Below are 17464 nucleotides of genomic sequence, written 5' to 3'. Positions count from 1 at the left end.
GCATGGGATTGCTGGCTTGAGTGTGGGATCATAGACATGACCCCATGGTTACTGGCTTGAGCCCAGAGGTCACTGGCTTGAAGCACAAGGTTGTTGGCTTGAGCAAGGGGTCACTCTGCTAAAGCCCCCTGCTCAAGGCACATATGAGAAAGCAATCAATGAACAACTAAGGTGCAGCAACAAAGAATTGATGCTGCTCATCTCTCTTCCTTCCTGTCTGTCTCTATCTCTGCCACTGAAAAAAAAATATTTTAAGTATTTTATTACCTCAAAGTCATTGCCATGCATTTAAATTTCCAGGCCATTGCTGGAAAAGACTATATTGGTATGGGGCATTGATGTGCCTCAGATTTGATGGGATATGGTAGGAAAGCCACCGTGTAAACATAGAGGAACTGAAGCCTCATTGGCACCTGAGCTGCTAGACCCAGATCCGGTCTACACTCTCCCCACAGGGGGTCTGTTCCTGATAGACAAGCCAGAAATAGGGACGACAACGGAGTCACCCCATATGCCTACTTAGCGAAGCCACACTAGGACCCGGCGGCTCCACTCAGAACGATGCCTTCGGGGAAGCCCTGCCTTTCCTTCTGCCGGCCAACACAGCCGCTCTTCTCTGCCCTCGCGGCACCTTGCACACCTGTCCTGACAGCCCACCTGGGGTCATGCCTTGCTTTGTTTTTTCCACTGGGTTGTAAGCTCCTCCAAGGCCTCTTCCTGTCGTACAGGAGTGGCGTGCTGCCAGGTGAGAGCGGGTGTTCAACGTGCTCATTGATGGAACAAAGGGAGGAAGACAGAAAGGAGGATGGACGAAGGCTTTGTGGATCTATTGTAGCTGTTTTCAGATTCCCAGGCCACTGCTCGTCTCCAGCCAAGGAAAGGAAATAGATTTTAAATAAATATTCAACTTTCAGGTAACAGAATTATTCAATAAACCACATAAGAAAAGCAGTCGCGCCTGACCAGGTGGTGGCGCAGTGGATAGAGCGTCCGACTGGGATGCGGAAGGACCCAGGTTCGAGACCCTGAGGTTGCCAGCTTGAGCGCAGACTCGTCTGGCTTGAGCAAAAAGCTCACCAGCTTGGACCCAAGGTCGCTGGCTCCAGCAAGGGGTTGCTCGGTCTGCTGTAGGCCTGCAGTCAAGGCACATGTGAGAAAGCAATCAATGAACAACTAAGAAGTTGCAACGCACAACGAAAAACTAATGATTGATGCTTCTCATCTCTCTCTCCGTTCCTGCCTGTCTGTCCCTGTCTATCTCTGCCTATGTAAAAAAAAAGAAAAGAAAAAAAAAGAAAAAAAGAAAAGCAGTCACCTTATTTAGAGGCAGGACGGATTTGGGTAAAAGACGATTGTGCCAGGCTAAAGCACCGACCATGGGACTCAGCAGAGAACCTGGGTCACGGAGAATCTTATGGTAAAGGGGGCTTTGCTCCGACACAAAAACTAGCTGTGGGATTTGGGAGCGGTTACCATACCTCCCTTCATGCCTCAGTTTCCTGATCTACAAAATGGGAATAACGGTCGTACCTGCTAGGATCACAGTAAGAATTAAATGGCATAGTGTATGTAAAGCACTTAGCACAGTGCCCGCACTCAGTGGGAGGAGGAAATGAACATGAACGTTAGCTGTTACTATTATTATCTTTGTATGCGTCATCTCTGGGCAGAGTTGGGGATTACTGAAGGTGTTTTATTGGCCTCTAATTGATAATTATTTCTAGGGTTGGTTTTTGTTTTTTTGGCAGCTTCCTGATTTCATTTCCTTAACTTTCAGCTCTATATAAGTACTCCCTGATTTATGAATGATCAAGCTTCTCCTTTCTGGGACCTCAGGCATCGCCCCATTTGCTAAAGCTACATTTCTTCACTTTTCTTTTTCGGTGAATTGCTTGCTACTTTCTGCCAATGGACAACGCGGCATTTGAAATGCATGAAGATGCGACACAAAATGTTTCCTACGTGGGGAAGACAGCCCCTATCTCCAGGATGGTAAGTTGGGGATTTACATCTTGAAATCAGCTCCCCTCAAAGCCTGTATGCAGAATTCCAGAAAGATCTCTCTTTAACCAGCTTTCCTCAAGTGACCCCCTTCCCCCAGGCGGCATCTCCTGCCCTAAGTATTTCCTGGTTTGCTTTCTTGCTCATGAACTCTTAACTTACATCCTTTAGCTCTTTAATGGCCCAACTCTCTATGCATTGTTGCTCATAGTATCAATGAGTTATTTATTTTTGCATATACTATCCTTATGCAATGTTAAACTGAATATGTCAATAAATGATTATGCTCAACAACATATGTCATTTAAGAATGTAACAAGGACTAAGAACATTGGTGTTAGAATTATTAGTGATCAGAGCTATGCCTGCTTGGAGAGAAAGGCCAGGGACCCTGGAGACCTTTACATAAGTGCTTATGAATATCTTTTTAATGGTCTGAGAAATGAGGGCAAATTGGTCCAAAGATCAGGGTGTGTTTTCTCTTGGCAGCATTCAGTAATGTGCATGGTCATTCACAGAAATAATACCGTTGTTTTTAGTGCACATTTGTAATGTGAAACCAGGAAATAGTAACATAGAAATACATGGAGGCCCTGGCTGGTTGGCTCAGCGGTAGAGAGTCAGCCTGGCGTGCAGGAGTCCCAGGTTCGATTCCCGGCTAGGGCACACAGGAGAAGCGCCCATCTGCTTCTCCACTCCTCCCCCTCTCCTTCCTCTCTGTCTCTCTCTTCCCCTCCCGCAGCAGAGGCTCCATTGGAGCAGAGATGGCCCGGGAGCTGGGGATGGCTCTGTGGCCTCTGCCTCAGGCGCTGGAATGGCTCTGGATGCAACAGAGCGATGCCCCGGAGGGGCAGAGCATCACCCCCTGGTGGGCAGAGCATCGCCCCCTGGTGGGCATGCTGGGTGGATCCTGGTCGGGCACATGCGGGAGTCTGTCTGGCTGCCTCCCCGTTTCTAGCTTCAGAAAAAAGGAAAAAAAAAAAAGAAATACATGGAAATATTGCGCTCAGACTTGGGAGATGGGTTAGTAGCTCAGGAAATGGAGGGGAGTTTAACAAAGCTGTTTAAATGAAGGAGGGAGGGAGAGAGAGAGACTGAGGACTGTCAGGGCAGTTCTTTACAGGGATGCTCCTTATTCCTTTGCCCATATCTGTGCAAATAAATGTGCACATACCTGTGCACATGCCTGTGCATGCAAATGTGTATGCATGTTCTGGAATGAAGTTGTTCTTGGAAAATACTCTTTATAACCTATTTAATTTTCAGGTGAAGAAACTGGCAAATGGGACTAATTGACTGAATTGGAATGTGTTTTATAAATGAACTTATATCATAAATGAACTGGCTACTTGATTTTCTAGTAACTTATGTGCCCCAGAACTTCATGCTTTTATTTTTATTCTTTTTTATTTGGATGTCAGCAAGATCACTGTGTATGTATTTAGTTATATTCATATTTGCACATGTGTTATTTTACTGAGTATATTTGTCCAACAAATGCATTTTTATAAAATAAAAAATGTAAATAAAGCAACTTGAGAAAGGAGGTGGTATTTTTAATGCATCCAGAGTAGAAAATAATGGCTCCATTCTTCACAATTCCTCCCAGGACAAAAAGAGGCAGTGGTCCCTGATGAGTGTCTTCCTGGTGTGTCTCCTGGCCTGCACCATGACCACAGCAGTAGGGGTCCTGATTCTCTCCTTGGTTTACATCAACAACGCTCAGCCCCATTCGGAGCCCAAACCGCAAGCAACAATCCCTATATTGCAAAAACCTGTTGATCCCAAATTTCAGTTCCTCAATCATTTACCTAAATCCAAGGTATGAATCACACCTACTGGGAAAAGCATTATCTATTCTAACCCAATGGCTTCATGGTCTTTTCGCTAAGCTTTGTTCTCTCTAGATGGGAAGGGAGCAGGTGTGGGCTGCCTGGATGAAGGGAGGTGAGGGGCAGGGAAGAGGGAAAGCTGGACTGATATCAGTGCCAGGCGGAAATGTTCTTTAGGAGATAGGTAGTTCTCTGGCAGGCTGGACGGGAGAGTTGCAGATGAACAAACTGGAAGCTCTCTCTTCTCTGGTCAAGATAGGTGTTCTTTTATGTCTAAGGGACTAGACAGATAGAACAGCCTGGACCACTGTGGTCGTCCCTAGAGTGTTGCGGACCACTTAGTCTTCTTTTTCCCTTTGGAACACCACTATTCATCTCACCACCACTGCCTCTTCTGTTGGCCTCTGCTCTCACTCTGTAGGCGTGCTGGCCTCCTGCCCCTCAGGTGGTAGTCTCCATGCTGATTGCTTACCTATGACTTTTCAGGTGTTTGAGTTCCCTGGGGGTGCAATCCAGTGGGCCCGCTACAGGAACAATGTCAAAGACTATCGCAGCATTGAAGAAGAGGCCTTTGGCAGCAGCTTAAACAGTCAGAGATCGCAGATGACTCTGGGGACCTTGAGAATAAAAAGCAATGGCCTCCGTGCCCCTCACTGGCACTTTAATGCCAATGAACATGGCTATCTTGCACAGGTAAAACCACTTTCCCCCTTTCTGCCCTTAAACATTTATGCTGGGTTGTCCTCAGGCTATTATTTTAGTTGTTGCAAATCCTACTTAAGTGTTAGACAACATCCAGGCTTTGGCGTGAACTCAGATCAGTTAGCAGCGCCTTGAAGCAATAACCTGCTTGTTTTCATTTTTCTTGGCATCATGTTGAATTTCTTTCTTCAGTATGAAATAATTTTTCATGCAGTATTGTTAAAGTAAGATCAGCATTTACCCTTTAATCTACAGCTAAGACTGGTCCCTCTGCTCTAATGATCAAAGAGAGGACAACTTTGTCTCTAAGGCAAAACAGCAGAGGCAGGGGACACCAACTAGTTTGCAGATGTTCAGCCTGGGATCCCCAAGATCAGGTTCAGACCTTTCAGAATTTTCAGAAAGTCAAATGAAGTCAAGAGAGCTAAAGATGAAAGGCATGTACTTCCTCGAATTTCAAATATTTCTATAGTCAGACACTGGGGACAGAGAAGTAACTAAGCCCTCAATAGAACTTTGAGAATTTTATCTTATCCCGGTAATCTTGTTAATAGATCAGCCAGTTTACTGTGACATATTTCTGTTGTTGTTAATAAAACTCCTTTTTCATTTTGAACATTTCATCAATTTATAACAGGAAGAGAGATCAGAGTTTGAGCTATGTGAGTCCAAATCTTTTTATTTCTCATGCAAGAATAGGGCTCAAAGATTAAATGACTCTTGTCAAGATCAACTGTAGTTGCAGGCTAGACTGGGGCAAAGTCTATATATTTTTTACTTCTTTTCCACACATAAAATATGTAAAAAAGGATAACCTTTGAAGGATTATCTGGCAGAGTGTTGGCAGAGGGGTTGGCAGAGGGAAAGGCAGTTACGTGAGCTTCCCTGGACGGGGCCCCCGAAAAACAAAGTCCAAGCCAGAGAAATGAGTCTGGACTGAGTTCCAGCAGATGACAGTCTTGGGATCCAGCTCAGCTTTAGGCCGGCTGTTCTGTAAGTCCAGAGTTTATACTCTGCACTTCGAAATGTGGGCTAGAAGGTGGCCAAAAGGCACAGACTTCCAGTTATAAAATAAATAAGTCATGGGGACGTAATGTACAGCATAGTGACTACAGCTAATAATACTGTATTGTCTATTTGAAAGGTAGTAAGAGAGTAGATCTTAACAGTCCTTATCACGGGAAAAAAGAAATGTAACTGCGGTGATAGATTTTAACCAGCCTGATGGTGGTGATCCTTTCACAATATATACAAATATTGAATCTTTTTGTTGCATACCTAAAGCTAATATAATGTTATATGTCAATTATATATTAATTAAAAACATAAAGTAATTTACCTGTAGAAAAACACATGGCCAAAATATTCTCTAGATTCCAGGACAATTGTTGGATCACTCACTCTCACAACCAGGGTAAGGAACCAACCAACAGGATGTGAAGGAAGTCCCTTTTTGTACATTTGCCCATGAAGACGGCTTTTGCTTCTGCATGTCTTGTGAAAGCTTTGGAATGAGTGTCCCGAGAGAAGCAGAGCAGCAGGGGTGACTAATGGAAAGCTGGTAGCCCTGCAGTGAATGTCCCATTGGCCACTGTGCTGTCTCTGCTCTGGGTCAGGAGTAGCTGATGCCTGGTAGGAAGAGATGCATATTTATACTGTTTGCTGCATGTGGACTTAGAGAGAGCTCTTTGGAGGTTCACCTTTCCTCTGTGTCTCCCCCCCCTCCATTGATTTGAGAGAGAGAGAGAGAGGAAGGGAGACAGAGAGAAAGGAATGAAGAGAGAGGGGAAAGCATCAACTCATTGTTTCACTTATTAGTTCTATTTAGTTGAGCACTCATTGATTGCTTCTTTATGTGCCCTCACTGGGGGTTGAACCTGTGATCTCAGCATACCAGGATAATGCTTTATCCACTGAGCCACCAGCCAGGGGCTCCCTGCATCTTGAATACCTATCTGGATCCAAGTTATACATGTCTGACAAGACAGAACAGAGACTTCCTTTACACCTATCCACTCTTGTGGATGTTTCACCATGTGACGATGAGTCTGGTGAAACAGAAATAGTGGTACCTCTACCTCTCTCCCAGGGTGATACTGAGGGATGGGTTATAGAGTGAGAGGAAGGGCACAATTCTGCATGAGTAGAATCAAAGTGTGATGCAGCACAGACTAAAAGTACAGACTTCACCCCCTTTCCCTGGCAACCACCATTCCACTCTCTGTTTCTAGATAATTTAAGTAAATAATTTTAACTAGGTTATTTGACTAGATAATGAAGTTTTAGAGATCTGCTATACAACATTGTGTATACAATAATACTGTATTGTATACTTAAACATTTATTAACATGGTAGATCTCATTTTCAGTGTTTTACCACAATTTTGAAAGAAGTATACCTTGGAGCTAGACTGCTTAGGTCCAAACCCCAGCTTTGCCATGACTAGCATGACCTCGGGGAAATTACATATTCTCTCTGGACTTAGTTCTGTCATCTGTAAAGTGACAGTAATAATAGTATTTGCTTCACAGGGTTGATGTAAGGAATATTTGAGTTACTCAGGCAAAGTGCTAAGAAGACTTCCTGGACTGGATGTGCCTCTCTGTTTACATTTCAGGGGACTGCCTGGATTGGGGTGGTTGATGATGGTCATGTAGTTACCACATACAATGTCACAGCTGGCCAAGTGATCTTCTTTCCTAAAAATACACTACACTGGATAAAGAACGTGGGACATGAAGACTGCTTTTTCCTGCTCTTCTTTTCCACACATGATGAACTTCAGACCCTGGATGTTGATGATGTCTTTTTTTCTACACCTGAGGACATTGCTTCCAGGTCACTTAAGGTCTGTACTGAAAACATGCCCCCATCATGAAGGCATGCACTATAGTCATAGGCACAAAGGGAACATGAATATTCGTGTTTCTAGGGCAGCAGTCAACAGTGTATAGTTGGGTAATGAACTCAAAAACATGCCTTATGTTCCACTAAGGATATAAAGCTTGCTGAAATTGGGTGCTCTACATATTCCTTTGTGAAGGACGTTCACAAAAAACTATAATAGATTTGATAGAAAGGTTATGTTATAATTAATACAAATTGCTATAAGCTACATCTTTGAAAAGCCATAAGCTGATACAAGAAGAAGTTTGCTGCAGGTGATGTATTGTGTTTTCTTAACCCATGGCAGAGAATCCCACAATTTCCCTAAAGAACAGCTTCTTTTGTTCTCTTCAAATATTTATATTATCATTGGAGGAACTGCTCATAATACTGGGAGCAAAGGGTCAGTTGTAGAGGCTGACATTGCAAATGGGTGGTCAGATGAATTGATGATGGCTCATGATTGGCTATTGGAAGGATTTCCGTAGGAAATGTATCTAGTAAGGCATTGAGATCTGTTTTGCAGTAGATTCTGGTCTAATGTTATAGAAGTAGAAGAAACAAGCCATTAGGGAGAGTATTGGTAAACATGGAAGCCAGTGCATGCTTCTGTAGGAGGTTTTATTGACCATAAAATGCCAACATACTTAAAGTCAAAATACACTGAAAACTTGGAGGATTTTCCTAAATATCACAAGTCTTAGGCTAATCAAGGGTCGCTGAAAACCACATTGGTGCCAATAGTACCCTGTCCTCAGCTTCCTACCCTTCTATTGCTAAAACCTGTAGAATGCTCCGCAGATATCACATGTGGTTTCTTCTGTGTTTCAGCCCGAAGGTGGAATTAGTTTTATTAGGACTTTCCAAAAGCAAAAGGAGGATCAGGGCGTCAACCTTCCTCCCAACTTAGCGGACCTGGTGATGAACGCCAGTTATGCACAGTCTCCGGACAGCCTCGTGTGGAGATACTTTTATGACCTTAAAGGTATATAGTATGTGATTTTGTGAAGCCTCTTTATTTAAATATTTTTGTATGTGATGATATAGTTGTATTGGACTGAGACGCTACATGTTCCTTTTATGGTGGGTCACAGTCAAGAAAAGATTGAAAGAACAAATATCTCAACAAAGTAGGAAATGTGATAAAAGGCCCCAAAGATAAAAGGCAAAAGATTTCCAAGTGTGAGAGTGTGTACGAGGCCTGGGGCAGGGGATTATGGGAGAAGAGAATATAGGACGAGAGAGAAGGGTCCAATTATGCAGGTTTTATAAGAACGAGATTATACTTCATCTTGATGGAAAAGAGGAGCAATTAATTGGTTTTTTTTTTTAAATAGAAGAGTGACACAATCATGTTATTTATTTTTTGAGATATAATTGAAGTATGATTTTGAAGTATGTTATTGTATTTTTTTAAATCGTATTTTGTTTTTTAAACTTCATCTGACTCAGGTTCAAAAGAGTATCGGTTTCCAGGAGGAGTGATACAGCTGGCCCAGTACTGGAGAAATGAAAGTGGACTAAGCAACAATGAAAAAGTTTTTAGTAAATTCCTTAATCAGGTAATTGAGAAAAACATTTTGATGATTATTAAAATAGATGAAATATGAGATTTAGATAGGACTCAGCCTTCTTTTGGACAAATAAAAAACCTAGGCAAACACAGGTTGATTTGATAAACGTAAACTATTAATTGAGGTCTCAATGTGGATTTGGGAGCTTAATTTTTTTGTCATGGATGGTTACATTAATGAAAAGTCTGGAGGCTTGTGAACTATCTCTTTTTGTTTTTTTATTTTTATTTTTTAATTTTTTATTTATTCATTTTAGAGAGGAGAGGGAGAGAGAGAGAGAGAGAGGAGAGACAGAGAGAGAGAAGGGGGGAGGAGCTGGAAGCATCAACTCCCATATGTGCCTTGACCAGGCAAGCCCAGGGTTTTGAACCAGTGACCTCAGCATTTCCAGGTCGACACTTTATCCACTGCACCACCACAGGTCAGGCTCTCTTTTTGTTTTAAATGCTGTATTGCATAATGACCAAGAGCGCAGCTATAGTGTTGAATTCCCTGATGCAAACCTCAGATCTGCCACTGTGTGACCGTAGGTAACTTACTCAACCAGCCTAGATTTTAGTTTTATCATATGTGAAGCGGGGTGAATAAAACTACCAACCTTATAAGACTGCTATAAGGAACAAGTAGCATAATAAATGTAAAGGACATAAAAAATTACATGTCATAGTGAGGGCTTCATAAATATTAATTAATTATAATTAATTGTTAAGTTGCTGAGTAGAATGTTGGCTACATAACTGGATTTCGTTTTTCTTTTTCTTTAAGCATCAAAATGCTCTCACTTTGATTACACTCAGAATTTACAACAATGGATTGCGACAGCCACATTTTCATTTTAATGCAAATGAAATGGGATATGTAATAAGTGGATGTGCAAAGGTAATTTTTCTGTGAACAGTTTTTTGACCTTTCCTTTTTAATGCCAAAAGAGGCAAATGGGAGGTATTTCTTTATTTTGGTTCTGTTGTTGGGAACAGAAGAGGACCGAGAGCTGATGGCTTTCTGGGCATAGTCTCCAGAGGATACCGGGCAGGCTCTGCTGGATGGCTTCCAGGTTTGGTCTTAGGGTGAAAAGAGGCTGAGAACATTTCAGAAGTGATAGGAGTTATCACTTGTGATGGAGGGTCTGGAGCACCTGCTTATTACGTTCTCTGAGTTTTGCATTCTCAGGTAATGCAAGGGTTTAATGTGCTGCCCTCTGGAGAACGCGAAATCACTGTTTGCCTCTCAGTGGAATGTGAGTCAGGGTGGCTGGGGAGGTGTGAAATGCCAGTAGAGTGGCCACATGTCCCCATTTACCCATGACCTTCTTGATGTATTCTTGTCATCTTGGGGAAATTATTAACAGCACCCCCTTGGACTCTTCAGAGAGTCTTTGTTTGGATGATCAGTTATATGGTTCCCATAATAAAAGCTAGACTGAGTAGCATGTTACCATGGTGATTTGGTGCTGGACCATCAGAGGGCTCCCAGGGGAAACCTACAATGGTGTATACACAAGGTAAAAGGGGCTTTTCTAGCCTGTACCTGTCTCGGTCTCGACAGAGAGACTCAAACCAGACTGAGCTTCACCTACTATGTCATCCATAGTAAAAGTTGTGTTTTATGAAAGGGTTAATAAATTGGAAAAGGGCATTGTCATCATTCACAAATTGTATTTCCAGAAGAGACTTTTCTTTCTGGTGTGCTGTGTGTATGCATTTGTGCACACACTCACTCTCTGCCACCTTTAAGGAAGACTGGGAGGATGCTGCTCTCCAAAGGCTACATTTTCCCAATCAAGTAGAAAGGAGGGTGTGGGTGAACTAACACTCACACTTAAGTCCTTTGCCTAATTAGGTAATTATGTAGGGTAATTTGTAACCCTTATTTAGAACATGGTGATTGAGGCCCTTTTTGCATGATGTTCTGCAGTGTTGAACTTGCTAACTGCACTTTGAGGAAGATTTTCTTAAATGAAGTATCTTTTGATTTTTGTGGGACATCTTAGATACAAGAGATTTTTACGTGAAGGACGGCCTCTGTCTGCAGCTCTTGACCCTTAAGAGGTCCCTTTATAACCATGTGCTTCTAGTCATCTGTTCTTCACTATTAGTACTTATCCTTAGTGAATATTTGATTTTATTTCTTCACTTCAAGATACTGTTTTCTTCCTCAGGTGGGCATTATTAGTACTCAGGGTGCTGTGGAGTTTAATATTCACATGGGGGATGTGATATTTTTCCCCGTCGGAACCCAGCATTACATCAAGAGTGCCTGTGATGAGGATCTGCTTTTGATTCTTGCCTTCAGCACTGGAGACCAGGTGAGGATGAGCTCACGTGAGAGACTGCTGAGTGTGGTGATGTGCAGAATCCTCTGCTGGGCCCAGGAGCCCCTCAGCAATGTGTGTTGAACAAATATACAAACAAATGATCTGGCAGAACTAATGCGTGAAGAGGAGAATCATACCATCTCTTCATTTGAATATAAAGGGATCCAATATATCACATTCCCTCTTAATTCTCGGAGTTCTGAAACAACTGAGGAAAAAAAGACCAAAGAATAGTATATAGAGATTCATGAAATAATTTCTATTATCAATAAGGCAGATATTAGATGATGTGACTAATATCTGCGGGAAGGTGAGTTTCTTATATCAATTCCCAGAATCAGGTTGGCCTCCTGACGTTGGAGCAGGCCTGTTATGCCCAGGGCGTAAAAAAACAGAGCATGCTCTTCAAAGCTCTGCCAGCTCCCAGAGAGGGATCAGCTGCACTGAGCATGCCCAGTTTATACTTCAGAATTTACTTGGCAGAGAAAGAAAGAGAGAGAGAGAAAGATAACTAGCTAGGTAGACTGACTCATATATGAAAAGAAACTTTGGGAGTACTTAAGTAACATTATGATTGAATAATGCTACTCTGAAGAAATAATATTTATTTATATCATCACTTTAAGCAAGTCTGGTCTATAATGATCTGTATTATAAAATTAATATGTAAATATTAAATTTATAAGTGAAGAGGAATTATTTACTCAAATAATTTTTTGCTTTTAAAAATTCAAACAGCATTATTTAATTAGGTGGAATAATGTGTTTAAGAAATGGGACTAAATAGTAGAATTCAGATTTTTGAAAATCCTTAGGACTAGGTTCTCTTCTGAGACTTACAACAGTGAGTATTATAACAGAGCCTGTCTGGACACAGAGTTCTGGGCGGAGTCCAGGAACCGACAGCCACTTCTCTTGGCTGTGGTACTTCCTACGTGGAGACCCAACAAGATTTGTAGGGAGAGCACAGCATGAATTTGGCGGTATCATCAACAGGACCTACCCTGGAGGTGGTTCAGTCCTGCCATTTCCCATGATGACACATACCTTTCTTGAGAGAGACTGGAACGTTTCAGCAGCTGTTTCCCTGGGTCTTCAAACCTTCACAGGGGTACCTGGCATGAGTTTTGTGAGGAAGAGATGGAGTGAAAGCTAGCTACAGACTTTGTTGGGGAGGAGTACAGAAAAGGAGTCCAGTGCTCCCTATTTTTAGTGTGGGTCTCACTGATACTGCCACCCCTTAGGTCGCCATTCTCTACAGTCATTGTAAGAACAAATCATAGCATAAAATCAAATCAAGTAAAATATGAATCGGTAAAGAAAGGGAAAAATCCCTCAAGTTATAAATAGCAAGTTAGAGTTAAAAAGTTAAGAATAAGAAAATAGAATTTAAAAAATGAACACAATATAAATTTTATGTACGTGTGAAACTATTTCAAAGGTAAAAGTTAGCATTACATAAATATGGCAAAGTAAATAAGAGTTAATGTGGCAAGAAAGGCTAATACCAACATATTAAACTAAAATATGAAAGAAGGATAAAAATGACAGTTATAATCTATTAAATACGAGCCAAACATTAAAGAATATAAACCCTCTAAAAAGAGAATGGAAATAAAAGGGTTTTTTCAAAAATGAAGATGAACAATTTGAAAGTGAGTGATCCACGATGGGAAGAAAGAAATGAATCAGAATTTTGGGTGTGAGGAATTTTTTTTACCTCTACCCCATGTAGAGGACTGTCTGGTATTCCCTTCAGAGGGGCTAGTCCCCCAATACCCATCTTAGTGAGGTAATGAGAAATGTTTCTAGTGGGGAGATGTCTTGCATGAAGTATCTGAAGGGAAGGAGGAAGGAAGGATGGAGAAAGAGGCAGAGAGAGGGAGTGGGAAACACAGGCCTAGAGTGAAACACAGAATGAGACAGAGACACCGAGAGAGACCTACATGCCCAGAGACATACAGAGATAGATACAAAGAGAGGTGACCAGAGAGAAAGACAGGTTTAGAGACATCCACAGAAATACAGACATGCCAAGAAACAGACAGACAGACACACACACACACAGAGGGAGAGATCTACGGAGAGAGAGACAGAGAGAGAAACAACACACACATAAAGAGAAGAGGGGACACAGGTAGACGCACACAGGGGGACTGGTGTCCGTAGGGAGACAGACACAGAAGGAGAGACACAGACACTTACACACCCCCACACAGACAGACCTGTACATAGAGGGACGCAGACAGACACATGTACACAGGGACAGACCAACATGGAGACAAACACATACACATGTACAAGAGAGAGACTCAGAGACAAGCACAGACATGTACACACACAGACACACACAGAGAGAACATACACAACATACAGTGAGAGAGATACAGGGACACACACACATGTGCAGAGAGGTCGTGTCAGAGAGGAGGACAGTGGTGTGGGGAGTGGACAGGGACTTATACTCACACCCACCTGCCTGCACTAAAGGCCAGACAGACAGAGGTCATCGACCGCAGGGGAGAGGCCAGTCTGCAGCTACAGAGCAGCAGGACCACTTACCTGGCAGAACGGTTGCCTCCGTCAGGTGCCTCTGGGCATGGGGCTCTGAGAAGCTATTTTGTCACTAGTCCCTGCTGACAAGAAGATAGACAGTCCTGTTCCCTCATCAAAGAGAACAATCTCTCAGGAGGATGGAGGAGCCCTCTGAGAAGGCTGACCCTACTGAGTCTCAGAGTTGGGAAGGTGAGCTCCCCCAGGGAGGGGCAGACCAGGCCCACAAGGTGATCACACACAGGGACCCACAGCTGTGTCGAGTTCCACGGCCAAGTGCCCTGTGGCTGTAAGATTGTTGTAGGAACCTGGTAGCTCAGCGCTGATACTTCTGTTCATTTCATTGGCAGCTGCAAACCCTTGACATGGACGACTATATCCAGGCCACAGCAGACCACATCCTGGCCCAGCTTTTCTTCAAGAAACAAAACGAGTTCAAGAAGATCCCCAAATTCAAGGAGGACCAGGCGATCAACCTGCCTTAGACTTTCTGATGAGTTCATATCTGTTCCTCTTTCCTCATTTGTTATTACTGTTTCTAAAGAAGGACTTGGTTGTTGAGCCTGGCGCTCTCTACACAGTGCACGGAGGAAGCGGAAGCAAAGCAGCCCTGTGGGCTCGTTTAGCTGATGGTGTTTGCAGGTGCTTAATGCTAAGGGAATGTGTTAGTGCATTCTGTATAGATTAGTAGGTCTATAGAGGACACCTAACAAATTAAATTATTATATTTTTGTATGGATTTTAGTATATGTGTATATATTTATTTTCTCTGTTACTTCAAATTTATTACTCCCAGTGAAAATTCATTCTTTTAATTCATAGTAGTAAAAAAAAGCACCATGCATGCATTTTTGTTGTTCATCACTGTGTGAAGTAGTGAGGAGGGCAGCCTGTATATGTAGATATTGAGGATCTGAAACCCAGGTACATCAAACCTTGTTCAGAGAGTTTATTATACAGACCCTTGGCTTCCCTAGTGATTTCCAACTCTTTGGTTGGCATGAAGCTACTTTTTATCATGCCAACATTTCCAAGGTCTTAACTCACGTGACTAGTTTTATACTTACTGTATATTAGCTGAGAAAATACTTAATGATTAATTATGACTTCACTATCTTCTTTGAATGTCCTTGGATTTTATTAGTCATGTCATTAGCTATTTACATTTGAGGAGTAGCCATTCCTATATGTGAGAGGCTTATTTAGTCTATTGGCAATGCTGCTCTGTGTATATGGATTTGGGGACTGCCTGTCATGTCTTGGAAGCTGGTAGGGGCTGGTGGTCTTCAAGGTGGGGTACATTGTCTTAAGTAGAAAAGAAGTCATTCCTATCGAATCTGTTTGGTTTCTGTTTACAATTTATTTGAACAGGTGTGGTACCCCTGCATTGTGCTTGGGTCCCACCATCAGTTCTGGGCTACCCTATATACAATAATAAAATCAGTATAGCTGATTTTTAATGCTTTTGACCAACACCTCCTTTAGTTATCCCCCTGACACCTAAAAGTATTTTTAGACATCTTAGGATGTTTGCTCCTTGGCTAAAGAGAATCTGCATGTTTCCTTGACTCCCTTCCACTCTCTCTCCTTCTTTCTCCCTCTCTCACTCTGTCTCATCCCCACCTCCCTGTCCATTCCTTCCTAGCTCTGCTGACTACAAGTACAGAATTCAGTGGGCATCAGGAAGGGCTCATGTTTAGCACGGGGAAGTAGCCACCCACATAATAATGTCATAGTCAAGCCATCAGATGCCTGTTAGCCCTTGGGACCATTGTGCTATGTCTTTACTTCATTTCCTTTTCTGGGGGAGCCAGTGGACATCAGAGCTTGGTAGCAATGGGAGTTTGCAGATGGTGGTGTTGTTTTAAAGAGACTGTGGAAGGAATTGGTCACTGTCCAAGAGGAGGAACAAGGTTGAGAAGATGCAGGGAATTACACAGGGTGTATAGAAGGAGGATGTAAGACAAAGGGAAGTAGTCATAGAAGGCAAAGCTGTAGACAGATTTTTATCTACAACTTTTTACCTTAGGAATTTCTTCATATATTATAAACTGGTTCATAATCTATCTTCTTGTATCAGGAAGTATTGTATCAGATTACTATGTGGTCATTTAAAAAAGATTTTATGCATCTTTGTATATATTTTTTGCCATTATAATTTTGAATGAAATCTGTTTATAAGGTGTTATGTATTTGATGCATTATTGGACTTCCTTTGTGCATCCTTAAACTATGACTTAGGAATCCAAGTCATGCTGTATTTTAAAAAATCTTAAAAATAAAAAAATCTAAGGAAGACAATTTAATTGGAATATTGTTGGTATTTTATGGGAAGAATATTCTTAGTTTTCACCTGGTTGCTCCAATTTCAGTCCTTTTTCTCTTTTTGGAATGCTGATTTCTGGTTTTTATACCATTTTTCCCCCTAGGGTAACCCACTAATACTCAACTGCTTTTGGACTTTTTGGTATATCTACATTATTTATTACCAAGTCAATAGATTGAAGAGTGAATTTCCAATCAGACCAATTATTTACTACTTCTCATTCAGGCAAAACTCAGACATTTGACTAAAAACCTCCTTTAAAACTAAACCCTCCTTAACGACTTTATACACACAGTATAAAGCAGCCACATTTGGTTCATTTGAAATGATATGAATTGTACATAAAATGTTCTTGCACATTTTTAAAAATCTGTAAAAAGAACTTTCTTTTTAACAGCAGCTTTGAATAATTAAATGGAATGAATCAATTTGAATAGAACTGCTACTTTCAACTTTTCTCATCTCACGGCACCCATAAACTAATGACCAAAATTCTGCAGCACACCAAAAACATATTCTTTGCTGATCTGATGAAAAATAGGTATAATTTGATTCATTCATACCAGACAGCTAATGCTGTGTTGGCTGTTGTCATTGTTAAATTTGACAATCGAAGGGGAAAAGGTCTGTGCCCCTGACTAAATAGTCAAGTATTGCATGTTTTAAAAATTCTTGCGGCATATAGGTTGAAAATCACTGAAATAGAGAAATTGCAGGGTAGGAAAACAACCCTTGAATGTTCCTTGTTGCTCCTAAGTAGGGGAAGGCGGTTGTAAAAAGTTTCTTTGTTTACACCCTCAGCTTTTCCTGTTGAAGAATAATAATCAGGCTGCTTTTTATCCCTCAACTAATAAGCAAAAAATATATAGTTACTGTTACTATATAACTTGGTTCCCAACGACCCTAATTTCTCAATACTTGAATATGATTCAGCAGTATAATATTACTGCTTAAAATTTTTAAAAAGAAGGAAAGCAATACAATGCTAGAGCAATTCTGTGCTATAATTAGAAGGTAGAAGCGGTGTCTCCCCCATACGCAGTGCTCACCACAGCTTCTGAACCTGGTGTGTTCACTTTGGGTCACTGTGCCCCTGAAAAGGACAGGAAGGCACTGGAGAGTCCAGAAAAGGACAGTGATGGCTAGTGAGATGGGAAACTGTTTTCTTCATTGTATTTACATTGGAACTGTTTGGACAAAAGAAGGTAAGGGATGATGACGTAGCACCATGAAATTGCAGAGCTAGTGGAGGCCACATATTATCTGGCTTTATTA

At 41.7% G+C, this 17464-nt stretch overlaps 1 protein-coding gene across 1 annotated transcript; it reads left to right on the top strand.

Annotated features, from left to right (window-relative positions):
* Nucleotides 1-1844: 1844 nt before the first annotated feature.
* Nucleotides 1845-14892, top strand: LOC136383372 (oxalate decarboxylase OxdC-like). The gene is made up of 9 exons (XM_066353210.1): nt 1845-1992; nt 3611-3823; nt 4320-4526; nt 7154-7384; nt 8254-8407; nt 8875-8984; nt 9762-9875; nt 11155-11301; nt 14214-14892. Exons 1-9 carry the CDS (start codon nt 1909-1911, stop codon nt 14346-14348), a joined length of 1395 nt encoding a protein of 464 aa, XP_066209307.1. The 5' UTR covers nt 1845-1908; the 3' UTR covers nt 14349-14892.
* The last annotated feature ends 2572 nt before the right edge of the window (nt 14893-17464 follow it).

This window comes from Saccopteryx leptura, chromosome 11, assembly GCF_036850995.1.
Source record: "Saccopteryx leptura isolate mSacLep1 chromosome 11, mSacLep1_pri_phased_curated, whole genome shotgun sequence".
In the NCBI taxonomy this organism is placed as follows: domain Eukaryota; kingdom Metazoa; phylum Chordata; class Mammalia; order Chiroptera; family Emballonuridae; genus Saccopteryx; species Saccopteryx leptura.
The sequence above is the reverse complement of the archived record's forward strand: the minus strand, read 5'-3'. Positions and strand labels throughout refer to the sequence as shown.